The sequence below is a fragment of the Coenobita brevimanus genome, chromosome 107 (assembly GCF_032717465.1).
Source record: "Coenobita brevimanus isolate Jiangsu-jjx chromosome 107, ASM3271746v2, whole genome shotgun sequence".
Taxonomy (NCBI): domain Eukaryota; kingdom Metazoa; phylum Arthropoda; class Malacostraca; order Decapoda; family Coenobitidae; genus Coenobita; species Coenobita brevimanus.
In genome coordinates this window covers 22,593,926-22,612,443 of record NC_137060.1, presented here as the reverse complement: position 1 = coordinate 22,612,443, position 18,518 = coordinate 22,593,926, and the positions used below count along the sequence as shown (strand labels likewise).

The window sequence follows — 18,518 nt, the reverse complement described above, 5'->3', positions numbered from 1 at the left end:
AAGCAAAGAAAGTTGAACAAAAGTCATATCCAAATTCCGTTCATTTCGAGATGCCTCTCCTTATTACGTATAAATAACTCCAGGTCATAGGAAGGAAGAGTGTAAATTTGCGTACATGGGTGTATGGATGTGTATGTGTGTAACTGGATGTGTGTGTGTGTGTGTATGTGCGCGTAGGTGTACATGCAGCAAGTCTTCAATGAATGTTGTACTTTTTTTTTTAAATCATTCCAGCGATATTAATTCCTCAGTATATTGCAGAAATGTTGATAAGTTTCATACCTGTAAATCTGGTTCGCCTGTTCTTTCAATTTTGAGGACAGAATATATGAAAAAAGGATATGATATATTATGTCTGTATATACTAATTCTGTTCTACTACATTCCTCCACACCTCTTAGTATTCCACCCAGTCACACTAGCTTGGTATGCAGCGTCACTATGCTCTACGCGGGCTCATGACCCAGATCCGAGGCCTACAGTATGTGATCTTTGTTGGGGAGCTGCTTGACGATCCACACCCTTCCCTCTCCTTGCATCGCTAGGTGTGTGTGTGTGTGTGTGTGTGTGTGTGTGTGTGTGTGTGTGTGTGTGTGTGTGTGTGTGTGTGTGTCCATTAATGTGTGAACAGAATAGGCTAACTTAAAAGGGGTAAAACAGCACGCACTCTTGTTCATCCATCTCTAGGATACGCAGGGAATACGTGGACAATATTTCTTTTAATCCCTCAGCCCCAAGCGGATGGAGATCAGAAATTTACATGAACCCTTGTAAATGCATCACCTCTTCATTCCACCAACATACTATTTTTCCTTTTATTTTTGTTACCCCCAGACGATAATATTAACTTGGGAAAAAACTAGGGAAGGGGTTAATGAAGGCGATATCTAACGTCTTCAGAAAAAACTCTCCCAAGCTTAATAAAAAAACCCTCTAAGCGTAACTATATATATATAAAAAAAAAAAAAAAAGGAGTGGATGTTCTCAAACTGAATTTTGTGTCCTTGTGGCTTAATGAATACTTACGGTAAATAAATAAATAAATAAATATATAAAACAGTGAATGGTTATGTGATTATTCTACAGTATGTTCACTTACGTCTGACCCGGAAATTGCTATCTGTCCGTCTGTCTCTATACGTCCATCCATCTGTCCATTCATCCATGTATAAATGTATGTAAGAATGTCAACCTGTCTATTTATATTTTCATCTATCCCGTTATTTGTCTGTCCATGTATCATTTCATCTATCCATTTATCTGTCTATCTGTTTGTCTATTTGTCATTCTATCTATCTGTCAATGCATTCTTCAAGAAGCTGATTTAGGGAACGCAGTCTTTTGTTGATGCGGATACTACGTGCTGCTAGGAAGATGAACGAGGAAGAGGAAGGGAGGGAAGGGAAAGGAAGGGGAAGGAGGAAAGGGAAGGCAAGAGAGCGTGCCATGGGAGGTGATAGGAATGGGGTTGGAGAAGGGAAGGAAGAAAGGGAAGGTAAAAAGGGGGGACGGGAAGGTGATGGGAAAGGGATTAGAGAGGGGGAAGGGATGGAGAAGAGAGAATTTTGTAAAAATGATAGTATTACGACTACTACTACAACTACTACTACTACTACAACAACAAGTACCACTGCTGCTACATCTACAACAACAACTACTACTACTACTGCCACTACTACTACTACTACTACTACTAAAACAATGGAGATAGAATACGAGGAAGAGAAGAAGGCGGGGATTATAAGTACAGGAGAAGAAGAGAACAGAATGGTCAAAAACTACAGGTAAAAGAGGAAAAGATAATTATAAAAGTAGTATCTTAAAATAGCACGAAAATGTGAGACTGGGGGAACACAGCAAGGTGAGAGAGAGAGAGAGAGAGAGAGAGAGAGAGAGAGAGAGAGAGAGAGAGAGAGAGAGAGAGAGAGAGAGAGAGAGAGAGTTAGGAAAGGAAACAAAGAGATGACCAAAGAAAGAGGATTAAATCGTGTGGTAATTTAAAAACGGATTAAATCTTCATGAGTTAATTAGAATAGCAACTTCACACACACACACACACACACACACACACACACACACACACACACCAGGCCCGTAGCCACAGGGGGTGCTATGGGGGGCTTAGCCCCCTAAAAAACCCATTAGCCTCCCCAGAAGTTTTTCGCTTAGAAGAGTATATGATTTTCTTACACACAAACCGGGAAAATATACGAAAATACAAGCCAGATATACATATACTTATTCATGACACATGATTTGATTCTATAAAGCTACATGCTTAATGAGGGTTATCATAATTATGGTCATGATGTAATTCTTTATTGCAAAATATGCTGGTATAGGTTATAGGTGTTAGACTGGAATTTAGTTGAACCTGGTCGTGGTTGAATGAACCGTATCAGCAGCGCAGCAGCGGTTTGCATGTTTAGGCTATATGGCGTGTGCCGCTAGGAAAACGGCGTGCAACACCATTTCAAATTCGAACTTATACCTACAAAAACACCTTGAAGCTTAGTACCAACTTGGCAGTCTGAGCCCTGGCAGCACACTAGATAGTGGGTGCAGCGTAGTGTGACTCAACCGACAGTGCAAAATAGTACTTAGTGGGACGAATGATCTGGTAAGCACGTCTTCTCGTAACCTCGTTAGCAATATCAGTGCCAGTTTGCAAATTACAAATACTGCCAGAGCTATAATTAGCTTTGAAAAAGGTACGAGTTGAAACTATGAAAGTTGAAAAAGCTGTGGAAAACATCTTGAAAGCTATGAAATGTATTGATCATTAAAATATTTTAACCTGTAGTTTTCTGAACGTTTATTTTGGTACCAAAAAACTGGTTTCAGCTGGTTTTAGTATTACACTAGTATAATGCAGCATGTATTTGGTTCATAACATGTTCATACAATACATTCTAGAAGAAATATACGTGGACGAGTATAAAAAAGAAAAAGCCCCCACGATGATGGAGATGGCCCCCCCAAATTTCGAGTCCTGGCTACGGGACTGACACAGAGAGAGAGAGAGAGAGAGAGAGAGAGAGAGAGAGAGAGAAAACACTTCCTGATTTACGGGTGTATCCGGAAGTTTAGCGACCAATGGCCCGCGGGAAGAGGAACTAAATCAAGCATCCCTCATTAATCCCATCTATTTACTCATTTCTCCCTTACATACACCACACATAAAAACAAAATATACTCACAGTCCTCCTCATAACGAAAAAATACATTGAAAAGCTCCAGAAGTAGGAAAAGGTACGAAAATATTGAGAGCACTGACCCCACAAAAACTTGTATAGGAGAAAGCGTCAACACCACCTAAAGAAAACGGAAGCTTAAGAGAAGATGGAGTTGTTTTTTTCTAGGGGGACACTGCGATAGATATCGTGCTGGCCGAATGAGACCTTGAGTGAATCTCTCTCTCTCTCTCTCTCTCTCTCTCTCTCTCTCTCACGGCTTTATTCCATCCATTTTCCCTTCTCACTCATCCATCTTTACCCTACACATCCTTTCATACGAGTTTCCTTGTAATTTTCTTCTTACCCTTCGTTTCACTCCTAGTCCTTCCTGGTCTCCCATCCTTCCTTTTTTCTTTTATCTTACGTTTCCCCCACTTATACCTCGAGTCTTATATATACCTCCTCTCCTTCCATCCTTATTCTTCCCTTTTCTCCTGCGTTTCTTACTTATTCATCCTTTTCCACTTTATTTCTCATCCAGTCCTACCTATGTATCCTTGAGTCGTATTCTCGTCGGGTAAGGAAGCTTCCTAACACCTTTTCCTTAGCCATGCATTTTTGGATGCGGCTGGTTTATGTAGATTTGCGTTACCTGTGCAGAGTTTGACGATAATGGAAGGAGTTATATGACAGAAGAGGATAGCAAGGAGTAATAAACAAAATAAATCGCTTAAGTGTTGGGGAGTTTTCTTAACCGAGGAGAATACGGGCTTTATCTTTCCTTTCTCTTCTATTCTTCATTCCTTACCTCCTTTAAATCAATCTCTGTCAGGTTTTTCTCTTGCTGAGTGTCATCTTTCCTTTTTGCTTTTTCTTCTCTCATAAATTCTTCCATTCTTATTCCTTTCCCACCTATTTTTTAACGCTATTTACACTGCTGTCTTATATTTTCCGTCCATATTTCCCATAACCATAAAACATTTTTTTTTTTTTTTTAGTACTAAATCATACGCGTTCGTGGGTACCCAGCAACAGTTTTCTGTTCCCTTGTCCTTTCCTCACCCTTTTTTTCACTCCCTCTCTTCTAAGCGAAGTACCGGTATAAGTTTTCCTTTTTAGAACGAAATAATACGCATTCGTGGGTATCCGGCCGAAACGCACGAAATGACCACGAAAGACGGCAACATCATCAAATATGCAAACACTTTTATACATTTTTCTTTAGCCTGAAATAATAAAGTAACATCTATAATTATTTTTGCTAAGATTAATTCATACGCGTTCGTGGGTATCCGGTTGAATTCGCATGAAGTCACCACAGAAGACGGATACATTAAAAAAAAAAAAAAAAAAAATTGCATATGCATTCCTTTAGCACGAAATCATAACACTTATCTTTATTTCTTTTCTAGGACGAACTCATACGCGTTCGTGGGTACCCGGCTGAAACGCATGAAGTCAAGACAGAAGACGGCTACATCCTCACGTTACACCGGATTCCACACGGTCGCCACGCCTCCCATCCGAACGCTCACATTCACTCGCCCTCTCAGAGTTCACTTTCACCCGTCTCCAGTTCTCTCTCATCCGTTCACAATTTACACTCAGGCATCCAGCATCTGAACTCATTTTCCCACAATCCTCACTCAAACGCCCCAAATCTGCACTCAAATATCCAAAATCAGCACATATTTCCTCACAATCCTCACTCAAATTCCCAGCAACGTCACTCATTCCACCGCGCTCCTCCACCCCACAAATCCCACACCTCCCATCCCATCATACAAAACATCCACCCCATTGCCGCCCTGGACCGCCGCCCGCCCACCCACGGAAACAACGCGCCCATCCATCTGCCGCGCCCTCTGTCCCAACCCAGGCTGAGGAGGTCCATGGTCCAGACGCCAGAGAATGGGACAGAATACACGTCGGAGCGGGGGTATGTGATATTCCTTTTTCCCTCTTTTCCTCTTATTTTTCATTTTTTCTTTAGGTTCTGTATTTTGATATCAGAGTACCGTAAATTCTACTGAAAACTAAATCCATATACTGAAACTACTGATTATTGAGCTACAGAAATTTAGGTCCAATCTAGACCTTTTTCATAGACGGAACTCTTGTATCTTCACAAGAGACACCAGGATGTGGGAAAACTCTGGCGTTATCGAAGAACACTTGCCAGAAATTGGAACAAAAGCATTATTATTATTTTTTTCATTAAATGTAATATGAAAACCAGTTCTTTCTGAGCTCAGCACGAGAGAGAAAGCAACTTTTGAAGGTATCACTAATATCACAAATGATGAGTAGAGGCAATATGTAGTTCTAACAAATGAAAGGTTTGTTCACATGATGACCGCCTTTTCAACTGTACAGGTTGCCGCATCCCTATCAAGTCTCCTGAGGTTCCTTCGCAGGACCTCATTGAAAACCAAGTTTCCCTTACACAGCCTGCTGGAGCTCTCTCTAAAACGAACTTTGTGTAACGTTTCCTCTATTCACTGTCACACATGCTACTCACATATCTCAACCATTTTAGTCTATAAGCACGCATTACTTTCATAATCTTTCATAATACACTCATTACCAAAACGTCCTCAGCTACATGTTGAATTGTCTGATTGCGTGGCATACACATCTAACTTGCGATTCTTTTTCGTTACATATGTAGATTCATTTCTCAGACATGAAACATATAACTTCCTTTCCATATGGAAGCAGAGTTCCTTTATAATTAATGAGGGCAGCAGCTCCCCAGTTTCTTCCAGCCGTCTATGACTCATACGACTTACGGTACATACTATAACTGATCCGCCTTCCCTCAGCGGAGATTTTCGTCATTTTGCAGATTTTTCCCCACAGTTCAGAGGCAGAATAAGGCGATACTACGTCTCAATTCTTTCCATAGTATTTACTTGTGATTAGCACTAAATTTTAGTGTTAATCTATTCCTATACCTCAGTCTTCATTATGGAGAGATAGCAGTTTTAGGCAGTGGGCAGTGTTAGTTTCCTTACAACTGCCACACTATACGGTACTTTGTCTATTCTAACGACTTAAACTTTTGTCCTTTTGCAGCTTGTTTCACATATCTCTGACAGAAACACGATAATACGGATTTACATCCTTTACATTTTTTTTTTTTTTTAACAATAACAAAACACGGGAAGAAAAAACAAATGAATAAAAAAAATAATCCACACCAGATTACAAATGTCCTCCATTCTCTTAAAAATCTGTAACAGTTGGACTTGAACAGCCGTAAGTTGAAGTTTGGGGGAAAATTACTCTGGGGAAGCGAGTTCCAAAGAGATGCAGTTCGGGGCATAAAAGAAATCTGATAGACAGAAGTTCTGCAATGTGGCAGTGTGACACTAGTCATGGGCGCTATCAGATGCCCGTGTAGCGCGGGGGAAGGCGTGGAGAGGTGCCACAATGGATGCAACTTCATCTGAGCATTTGCCACAAAAGTATCTGTAAAATAATGCAAGGAAAGCAATATTCCTTTTTACTTGTAGGGGAGGTAGTTTATTTGTAATAGTAAGGTTATTGATAATTCTAACAGCGTGTTCTGAATTTTGTCCAGTTGTTTTAGTGCAACCTCTCCACATCCATTCCACAAGGGTGAGCAATATTCCAGCAGAGAGCACACAGGACTCTTGTAAATTATAGCTAACTGCTCGTCAGTGAAGAAATTACGGACTACTTCTTAACTACTAGAGTTAATATCTTATTCTATCTCAGCATTCAGGATGGAGAATCGTCAATTTTAGGCTAATTTTGAATGTGAACAGTATAATCCATGTCACTTAGGCAGGTGCAACCGAGTGGTAACAGGGGCCTCAGGCTAGTTCTGTTTTGAGGCCCTTTTACATACATAGGTTACATACATACGCTCGTTATGTCACCATATCACAGTACATAAAAGAAAACGTTCCCACTGTATTTTTCATTAATTAAAGCTTGAAAAAAACAAAACAGAGCACACATGTCATTGTTTTTTCCACTAGGGCCCTCCCAGACTTGGACCTGAGGCTTCAGAATCATTTGCCCACGTGTAAATTCTCCCCTGTACCCAGGAAGCTGAAATAATGGACATACTGTAAGGGCCATCTTCTACGGCAGTCTCTTCCATTTTTAACTGAAGTACACAACCCTCCTTGCATATAGCACACACAAATACTGAAATCATATACGTTGCCTTCTTGTTATAATCTTTAGTTTATATTAAATATAAGCGTTTTCTCTATAATTTCTCATGCAAAATTTTAGGGGTAACTTACATGTTTGGTGAGTTCACACATACAACGACTCTGGTTTTCACTGTTGTTTCCCAGTACTAGCTACCTGTTGTTCTCAACTCAGTCTATTTCCTACGTTCTTCTACTGATTCCTCTACTTCTTACAGGAGTATGACTCACAATCGCGTTAAGAGGAGCGGGAGGAAAGGGATGAAGAATGTGGTGTTCATACTTCACGGGATCCTCTCATCCAGCGCTGATTTTGTGCTAAACGACCCTGACCAAGCTTTGGGTGAGATGAGGGACCATATTCACGAACTTTTATGAGTCTAAGTCGTATTTGTAATTGCTTGTTTGTACCATGTTGCGGATGATATAAGGGATCGAGTAAGTTGGGTCTATACTTGTAAACTTTCCCGAGATCAAGTCGCGTAGAAGAATGTTCATAAATAGTTTTACCTTCACTCATAGAGCTACCAAAATTTTCAGGCAAATAAGAGTGGACGGATTATTAAAGTGAATAATACGAAAAGAAAAGAAAAGAAAACAATCCGTGTTAATAATTATTGTGACTATCTTTGACTTAGAAAGAGGAGGGAGAGGAAAAAAGTTGGAAGGGAAAGGAAAATCTGATAAAAACAGGTGAGTCTCACGGTTAATGATGATGGGCTGACCACTTGGATGTTTAGTCTATCCTGTATATTAACTGACTTGAGGATCCTTTATAAAGACGAACAGAAAGGACGTGAGTGTATGTTTGAGTGCTTGAGTACTAAGGCCGTGGCTTGAAGATTTCTTAACTCCTTTCCTTAGCGATGTATTCTGAAAATATATAACACGCAGAAGGGTGCTCAGGTATAATATGCAAACTAATCAGTAAGAAAGAGGCGTCACGAAGCTTCCTATACCACCTACTGTATGCTGATGCTGATGCTGATGATATACCCCTGCAGCGTTCCTGTTGGCCGATGCCGGGTACGATGTGTGGCTGGGTAACATCAGGGGCAATTTCTACGGGAGGAGGCACGTCACTCTATCTCCCGACGACCCGAGGTTCTGGGACTACAGGTGAGAGAGAGAGAGAGGGGGGGGGGAGAACTAGTTGAATAAAAGATGGAGGAATAAAATGGGAGAGGCAGAAGTTGAAAGGTATGAAAGGGGTAGGGTAGCTTGAGTAGGTACCGTATGTATGCATACATACATGCATGCAGGTGGGTATTTATGTGTGTAAGCATGTATATAAGTTATGCGTGTAGTTTTTATATGTGCTTATATATGAATGTGTGTGCGTACGTATGTACCGTACATTACCTTGTGCTGTACACACCTTATGCCGTACACACCTTATGCCGTAAACACGTTATGGGGTACATACATACCTGAAATACAGACAATTTGATTAGACATAAATAACAATAATACGTAAATTGTGGCATGCAGATTCCAGTATGCAGTAAACATAAAACATAGACATGTAACCCGAAGACAAATTTATATGTAAGATAAATAAAACACATAATAGAAGAATACACAGATAATGGCATAGATATAGATATATATTCTGTACTTAAATATGACAAACTCACAACTTCAGTTTTATGTAGATGTCTGTTCCATTAGCCCTCCATTCCATTAGTTGTTCCATCCATTAGATCCCCATTCCATTAGATCCCCATTCCATTCATCATACAGGGAGGTCTAGACGTAATACTCCCCTTCACTCCACCGGGCGATCTCTTGTGTGTTGCTTAGACGGCTCAGTCAGAGATATCAATGTTCATCCTGCTCCATTTTTTAAGTTCCGACCCCCAGTGCCAAACCCACGCCCACACCAGCAGACTGAGCCGTCCCCGCAACGCGCTAGATATCGCCAGGTGGGTTTCCAGTGTGGCGCTATATATGGGCCACCCTGTATTTCCTTTCTTTACAGGTGGAATGACGTGGGGCAGTACAACTTTCCAACTTTGTTAAACAACAACAGCAACAACTACTACTACTACTACTACCATTATTACTACTACAACTACTACTACTACCACTACTACTACAGCTACTACTACTACCACTACTACTACAGCTACTACTACTACCACTACTACTACTATTACAACAACGATAACGACTACCACCACCACCATCACTATTACTATTACTACTACTACTGCTACTACTATCCAGGCTTCACTGGGTTACGTAAAGGCGATGAAATATATAAATCTCCTTTCCATTAGATCCCCATTCCATTAGATCTCCCATTCCATTAGTTCCCCATTCCATTTCCCTCCCTGCAGCTGGAACGAGGTGGCGCAGTACGACCTCCCCGCCATGCTGAGCTACGTGAGGGCGATGACCGGGGTGCCAATGGTGAAGTACGTAGGGCACTCCATGGGCGCCTCATTGCTCTTCGCCACGCTCCACTACCACCCGCACATCAACTCGTGGGTATGCAGTATTCTGGTTTATTCTTGACACCTCCAGACGATTTTGTAGAGGGCTGTTCTTGCTATCTTCAGACGATTTTGTAGGAGTTCTTGCTACCTCCAGACGATTTTAGGGGGTTTGTTTTCTCTGCCTTGCTATACTGCCACCCACACATCAATTCGTGGGTACTGATTTATTTTGATTTATTTTTGCTACCTGCAGACGATTTTGTATGGGTTTTATTCTTTGCTTCCTCCAGACGAGTTTGTAGGGGTTTCTTCTTGCTATCTCCAGACGATTTTGTAGGAGTTCTTGCTATCTTCAGACGATTTTTAGAGGGTCTTTCTGCTCTTTGTCACGCTCCATTACCACCAGCACATCAACTCGTTGGTCAGTAGCGTCATGTTTTGTTCTTGAAATTTCCAGATGGTTTTGTAGGGATTTATTATTGCTACTTCCAGACGATTTTGTAGGTATTTTCTTGCTACCTCTAGACTCATTTTGGGGGGACTTTTTTGCTTTTTGCCACGCTTCACACATCTATTCGTGTGGACGGATTTATTTTCTGTTTAATGTGGCAGCATCCAGACGATTCTGTAGGGTTATTCTTGCTACTTCCCGACGACTTTGTAGTTTTTTCCTTTACTACTTTCAGACGATTTTGTTGGGAATTTATTCTTGCTACCTTCAAACTATTTAACGAGGGGTCTTGGTCTTCTTTGCAACACTACACTATCATCCTGACATCATCTCATTGGTACAGATTTATTTTGATTTATTCTTTGTATTTCCACACTAGTTTATATGGGTTTATTCTTCCTACCTCCAGACGTTTTTTTAGAGGGCTTGCTTCTCTTTACAACGCTACACTTCCATTCACACAACTCAGTATTTCTCTCTCTCTCTCCCATTACCAGACGAATTTTCGGGGTTTATTCTTGCTACCTCCAGACAATTTTACTGGGGTCCTTGCTCTTCTTTACAGCACTACAAATTTCTGTGCTCTTCTTTACCACATTGCACAATCTTCCTCACGTCAAATTAACGTTTATTCTTACTACTCTCAGACCATTTAATAGCTTGCCTCATCCTTATTCGCGACTACTCACTGTCTTGTAATACCAAAGTCTGACACACATACCTTAATGAGGACACTAACCCACCCTCATGCAATCCTCTAGCAACTTCCTATACATAGTTTTCTTATATACTTTCTACTGTATACTCTTCACAGCTCCGACTCGCAGCCCATCTCTCGTCGCGGCAAGATCTCCCGGGGGGACCAGCTCTCCACAGCAGCCGTACCAGCCGAGGGACGGGCCCGTCGTTTCTATCTGAGGGAGTGCCCGGGTCTGCCCACCAGGAGGTCGAGGTTCCTCCGCCCTAGACTACCAGGTCGACGACCCTCCCTCCGCCACGACTTGGACCGGAGCTGTGCCATCTGTGACGACCAGGACCGGGCCTCCCCTCTGTGCTTCCACCTGCTGCTGCTGGAGAGCTGGAGCGAGTTTACGTTGCCCTTTCCACCATGGGCATGGGGGTTGAGGGCAGCGTCGGGGCGGTTTTCCAGCTGAGCTAGTCGGCGCCTCCTCCATCGGCGCCGTGTCGTCTACGTGGCTCTCGTCCCGCCCTGCCCTCCTTTGACCATTGTGCTGCAGGCCTCACCATCCACCGTCGAGTCGTTTTGGGACTTCCATCTGAGCTCCTCGGCGCCTCCTCCATCGGCGCCGCGATGTCTACACTGCTCTCTCGTCGCCCTGCCTCGTCGATCATCGGGCAGCCGATCTCACCACCAACCATCGCACCTTCCCCTGCCTCTGCCGCCTTTCCCTCGTTCGCCAGTTTGCCGTCCCCGCTACGCTCTCATTTGAGAGCTACTTTCTGCATGTTCCCTGACGGGCTCTTATGTTTGCCCGTGCCCCAACAAGTGCGGGGCGGATATCACAACATCATAGCACCAACCCCCTCTCGAGTCAATCTACTCTCCACGTCAGGAACACATTTACTTCTTTTTGTTTTCGTTTCATTTACGCAGTTTCAGGTCTTTTCGCCATTCATCAACACATCACAGTGAAAACCAACTCCTCTCCTTCAGCAACCATTCACATTTACATTCCCGAGCGCTTCCGTGAACTGTCAACTCCAGGGAAGAACGTTGCCAATTTTCACATTCAAAGTCGGGGTCATTTTCAACATGCTGGTCCAGAAGTGACGACAAACCTTGGGCCATCACTGGAGAGGAAAGGGAGCCAGAAACCCGCAAAGTTGTTCACTCCAAGAAAAATCAAAATAAATAAATAATAATAAAGACCAAATTCAGGACCTTCTCATTTCAAGATGCCTAAGGATTCCTCAAACAACATTCACCCACATTTTATTCTACGTATTGTGCCCATCAGGATACAGTATATAAAGTAATTCTATCCTTCAGGCTATAACGTACTCTTCCCTTCAGGATTTTTAACTCTGCCTTCAGGTTATCCTTTATATTTTATCATTTTAATCTAGGATGGATTGTATTTCAAGTGACACTGGAGGCTTCGTGGCATCTTTTTCTGGGCGATTTATTATTTTGAGAAGTACATATTGATATTCTCTGGAATGTTATATGATTTTGATATCGATATAGTTAGCATCAGTAACATACAAAAGAATACTGAAGTGTAACATGCAGAATAAACAGCTAAGAAAGAGGTGTTACGAAGCCTCCAATGCCACTTACAATACGAACCAGAACAATGACACCAGGGATAGTATTCCCGGTAGTTAAGGAAGCTCCCTAACGCCTTTTCCTAAGCAATTAATTCTATTTATTACACCTTATTGTCCACTTCTGTGTAGCATAAATCCTTCCAATATCGCCACACACTGCATAAATAACGTACAAAAGGATAATAACCAGCCATATCCAAAAATTAATCGCTAAGGAAGGTGACAGGGTGCATCCTTAACTGACGCGAATAGGAGGCCAGGATGTCCTATGTAACTGCAGCACCACACTAAACTACACACTTGCACAATACTTTCCTAAGAACATTGTTCAGTAATTGAGTTCGCCACTAAGTTTAATTTTCATAAATTCAAAGTCACTCTAAGAACTAAGTACTGTACTTAATATAGTCCCCCAGTATGAACTATCCTTACAAAACCTTCATTTCAAAAAGCACACTTACGTTTCTATCAGCTTAGAAAATTTTAACGCCTACAAAGCCATCATTTCAAAGAGTACACATAGATTTTTATCAGCTTAGAAAATTTTGCTAACTCCTTTGGTCCCCTCCTGCAGATCCGTGCCACAGCCGCCATGGCACCAGCAGCCTACATGCACAACAAGCAGGGTCCACATCGCCTTCTAGCGCCCTTCATCAACGAGTTTGACGTGAGTGTGACTTGACTGCTGGGATGTCTGATGAATTTGTGAGCTGGCAGATTGACTGGTGCATGCTGGGTAATTTTGGCTAAATAGCTGAAGCTTCTAGTGCTGTAAACAATACTCGTAAATCTATTGAAATGACTGAGTTGCAATCGTAAGATTTTGTAATGACCTGTAGGTTATTAAAAACTTTAATTATTTTATGTATTCATTTAGATTTTGGAATATTAGATTAGAAACACAATAAGTTTCATGTAATTTCCTTCAAACGTTTTTGAAAGCAGAATTCTATAAAAACGCTGTCAATTATTTTTATAAACTAATGAAGAACGTATGCTTACACATAAAAAAAAAAAATCATAATGATGTTGCCCGAGCAACTCGAATGAAGCACAAACTTTAACGTACCTGAGAATGTCGACTGTTGTCGCCGAAACTGTTTGAAATGGTACGCAGTTGTGGCTGTTTTCATACACCAGTGGCCACGTTCTTATCATTTTCCAAACACTGTGGTTGCAGCGACCATAGACTTTATAACAAAGATCACGAAAGTGTAGGGAAGTCCCCATTCTCTGACTTCATTTGTGAGAATTATGAGAGTACTGAGTAGCCAATGTGGTTTGTCTACTTCACTGTTGGACGTACTCCAGAACGCCGCGTTCAGGCTAACCACATCTAGTTCTTACAACTACCCCATGCATGACATGGGCCTGCATACACCTTTGCTTTCCAAGCACCTAGAATTCAGTCACAAGATGTAAACGTCTCTAACTTCTCTTGTCATAAAAAATCTGTTGCACTGCCACGCATACACTGAACTTGTCTGCAGACCTGTTCCTAATTGGTAATTACACCTGTTTATCTGCTGATGCGCTCCTGTGTTCATCTGGCATTGCATCAGTGGATGAGATGCGAGACCATGATAATGGATTAACCTCATTCTTGTTGCCGTCAGATATTATTAACTTTGGGGAGACCTCATTATCTTTTCACTCCGATGACGTACTTTTCAGATTTTTTTACAACCAATTTATTTTATTAATTTACAGAGGGACTTTATGACCTGGTGAGGTCAGAAATAGTCTCGTCAGTTCGTCAAGTCTTCACGACAAGACGTCTCCCCTAAGCTGAAAAAGATCGTATGGTAGTAGGAAGATTTTTAAACACATCACCTGACTGAAGGGGTTAAAATGGAGGTGTCTGAGAAAGTTTGAGCTGATTGTTAGCAAAGTGAGTGTTGGTGTTGCAGAAAGGTCTGAGGAGGTCTGGGATACACGAGTTACTACCGCTGCAAGAGAACCGTGCCGAGTGGTCTGTGCTGTGCAACCCATCGTCACCCATCAACAGTCTGTGCTCCCTCACTTACTTTATCATCAACGGACCCAACAGTAACTACGTCGATAAGGTCAGTTCATGCTCCTAATCACTCTACCGGAGATGTCTTTCAGGGTGTTCGTTAGAGCTTCTATTTATAACACCTTATTGTCCTCTTCTGTGTTGCATAGATCCTTCCAATATAGCCATAATGTGCATGAATAGCGTACCCGTCTACAGTTTTTTACTTAAGTTACAAATTTTCTGTGAGAGAGAGAGAGAGAGAGAGAGAGAGAGAGAATAAATCATCATCACTAATCTTCCCCACCTTTTTCATATACCTTGGTACAAAACACCATAAATGCATATCCTCTGAACCATGTCTTTTCCCACATATTTTCGTCCGCCACCAGAACTACCTGCCAGTAATCGCCGCTCATACGCCAGCGGGGACGGGACTACGCATCTTTACGCAGCTCATGCAGATCGTTCATGCAGGTATGGTTATCGCGGGCAAGAAGAAAACAGAAACTGGAAATAAACAAACAGATTAATAATAAAGAAGTGAATAAATTAGTAAATAAATAACATAAAACTAAAAACATGGGCAACGCTATGCTCTTGCAACTATCCATCTGGCCAAACACATACCTCTACCCCACTTCCCTGGTCACTTAACCAAGTGCATAACGGTTCTTACCCTCCCTCCTGTGTAACACAGACATTAAAACTTAATAACAACATCCTCCTCTGGCTTGATTGGATGGAGGGTATAACCTGGGCCCTTCAGAAAGACACGGCATTCTACCTATCAAAAGGCACCAGTTCAGTATAAGACACAACTGTGTGGAATTTCATGGCTGTAATGAATGCTTTCTGAGTTCTGGTTTCAGATTTCTTGCACGGGTCGCTTTGAAATATCTGATTTTTTTTTTCTCAAAAAAGTTAAGACAAAGCATTCTATCAAAAGGCACCAGTTCAATTATAAGACATAACTATGTGAAATTTCATGACTCTGTAGTTAATACATTCTGAGATTTTCTCTGGAAACGAAATCTCTACGCTACCTATTGTTGTGGATCCCAGTGATAACAATATACTTCTCTGATTTTGTCAGGTGGAGGGTAAAAATATAAACTACACAAATTTTCCAGTTTGGCTATCTAGCACATTACTTATTTTAATAAAAAAAATAACTACACTATCCGGGCATAGCTACCCTCCTCAAAAACTAAAATAAATAAATAAAGCTAAAAAAATAACATCTAGTAAAAACAAGAAATATTACAATATCAGTAAAAAAAATCACCAATTAATGACATAGTGGTATTCTACTTGACATAGAGGATTTAATAGCGCCTCATTCATACCGATTATTTTTGGATATTACCCTTTACTCTTCTCTTGCATGTTTTGCATCAATCTATCTGTCTATCTATTTTATTACCGACATAAATTAGATCAGTGACATACGAATACTAGAGAAAATTTCCAAAGAAACATTATGAAAAATTTCTCACTAAGACAGAGGTTGTACAAAGTCTCTTACAACACCTAGAATAAGACTTCTCCACCCCAATCCCTGTACTCACCCCTCCCTTCCACCAACCAACCACCACGTACTCTTGCTCTTTTTGCCTGCATCCCATTTCTCTATGACTTACCACACACTCCCCTTTATAAATTTTCTTATCATTTCCTGTTTCACAGAGTGGACGAGATACGGTACTTTTCCAGGATGGTGGAGAAAGCGTTTCCAGTAGAACTCATTTGCTGGGAACCGAGAGCGTACGAAAGCTCCTCGGGGGGTAAAAAAATTGCAGTGTGGTAGATATTCACCAAGACCAGGTATTAACGAGGGTGGGACTCACAGAGGTTGCTCTTATGGGGTTGGGAGGTTGACCCCATGGGTCTCGATCAACGCCGGTATACACAGCCAGTGTTTTACCTAGGAAAACGGAACTTTGCACAGTGGTAAGCCTTTACCAAGAGCAGGTTTTGGGTAGGGCAGGAATCTTCCGTCCCTCCACAGGGGGACGGTCACTGGGGAGAGGGGAGAACTCCAATTTTTAACCTAGAAACATGAAATTTATCACAGTCGTAGATCATCTATACTTGGTTAAAGAAGGGTGGGACTCCAATGACCGACCCCACGGGTCCCGAGCAACGCCGGTATGCACGGCTATTATTATTTTGATATAGGAACATGGATCTTGCACAGTGCAAAAAAATCCTCCCAGACTAAGCTTTTGGCGGGGTCTCTCTCTTTCTTTCTCTCTCTCTCTCTCTCGCTCGCTCGCTCGCTCTTTGATACCTGATAAACCCGTGGAATGCAGCGACGTCCTTTTATTTCCTTCGTGCTGCCTTGTTCATTCCTACCCCCCTCACACTCGTCTCCCCACAGCCCGGTTCCAGGCCTTTGACTACGGGCCGGAGAGGAACCTGAAGGAGTACGGTCGAACCACTCCCCCTCGATACCTCCTATCCAGGGTCACCAATCCTGTCGGCATTTTCTACTCCGACAACGATTGGGTGGTTGATCCGAAGGTGAGGACTGGGTGGTGTGGTGGGTGGATGGATGGGTTGATGGATGGTTTAGTGGGTGGGTGGATGGGTAATTTGGTGGATGGATGGATAGATGGGTGATTTGGTGGATGGGTGAATGGATGATTTGGTGGATGATGGATGGATGGTTTGGTGGGTCGATGGATGGATAGACGGGTGATTTGGTGGGTGGGTGGATGGATAGACGAGTGATTTTATGGATGAATGGATGGATAGATGGGTAACTTGGTGGGTGGGTGGATGGATTGATCGTTTGGTGGATGGATAGATGGGTAGAAAGATGATTTGGTAAGCGGATGGATGGATATATTGATGGTTTTGTGGGTGGATGGATGGATAGATGGATATTTTGCTGGTAAGGTAGATGGATGGGGTATATGGTGTGTGGACGGACGAATGGTTGAATGAAACTGATTATAAAACGTGTGGATATTGTGATTTTTGTGTGAAATGATGAACAGACGAGTTGAAGCATGGATAAGTGGACTGATGATAACAGTGATGATAGTAGTAGTAGTAGTAGTTTCAGTAGCTGTAGTTGTAGTAGAAACGGTTGTTGCAGTAATAATGGTAGTAGTAGCAGTAGTACAGTAGTAGTAATAGTACCTTCTTAGTAGTAGCAGCCATAGTAGTAGCTTCTACTTCTATTTAATATTTATTTTTATCAGCATCACTTCATCAGTAGACTTGACTATCACTACAGTCACCACTACCACAACCATCACTACCACCAACATCATCACCACCACCACCACCACTACTACTACTACTATTACTACTACTACCAACCATCCCCCTTACAGGACATAGCCATCACCGCCTCCGAGCTGCCCAATTTGGTCCTTAACTATCGCGTCCCCCTGGCGGACTTCAACCACGTGGACTTCCTTTGGGCCGAAAACGCTGCCCACCTCGTCTACCGACCTGTCTTGAATTTCCTGAAGGATTTTTGAGGCCTGAAGGAGCAGAGGGAGGAGAAGGCTTGGAGGTGTGAGTTGGAGGAAGGGCAGTCTGATGGCATAGGATGAGGTGGTATGAAGGAGATTTATTTGTGACCACTCCTTGCGGGATAAGGGTATCTGGCCATTGACTGATAAGCAGAGAGACAGATAAATAGACAGACTGATAAACAGATAGGTAGGTAAAAAGACGACCACACGAAGGAACATTAGGTTATACATATAAACTTCTACCAGGTCTCACTCTTTCGCAACCGTCGAGTTAACAATGCAGGTTCCTATTTCAGTTTTAGACAGAGAGAGGTGAGGGGCAGCTTGTACTCTCTCTGCACATGAAATCCAGTGCTCAGTATAAAGAGTGCTGTGCAGCGAGATACACCGCCTAAAGCATATGTGCTGTTAATAGGCTGTATCTGTGCTGTTTATAGGTTGAATCTGTGCTGTTTATAGGTTGAATCTGTGCTGTTTA

The 18,518-nt window shown here is 42.0% G+C and overlaps 1 protein-coding gene across 1 annotated transcript in view; it reads left to right on the top strand.

Annotated features, from left to right (window-relative positions):
• The window catches only part of LOC145416719 (lipase 3-like), a 108,223-nt gene extending 90,180 nt beyond the window's left edge, over nt 1-18,043 (top strand). The window contains exons 5-14 of the mRNA XM_080285649.1: nt 4,589-4,725; nt 4,965-5,023; nt 7,554-7,709; nt 8,371-8,485; nt 9,709-9,859; nt 13,125-13,217; nt 14,461-14,616; nt 14,939-15,023; nt 16,930-17,072; nt 17,894-18,043. Of these exons, the coding sequence (XP_080141775.1) occupies nt 4,589-4,725; nt 4,965-5,023; nt 7,554-7,709; nt 8,371-8,485; nt 9,709-9,859; nt 13,125-13,217; nt 14,461-14,616; nt 14,939-15,023; nt 16,930-17,072; nt 17,894-18,043 (1,245 nt within the window). The remainder of the gene's footprint in view (nt 1-4,588; nt 4,726-4,964; nt 5,024-7,553; nt 7,710-8,370; nt 8,486-9,708; nt 9,860-13,124; nt 13,218-14,460; nt 14,617-14,938; nt 15,024-16,929; nt 17,073-17,893) is intronic.
• The last annotated feature ends 475 nt before the right edge of the window (nt 18,044-18,518 follow it).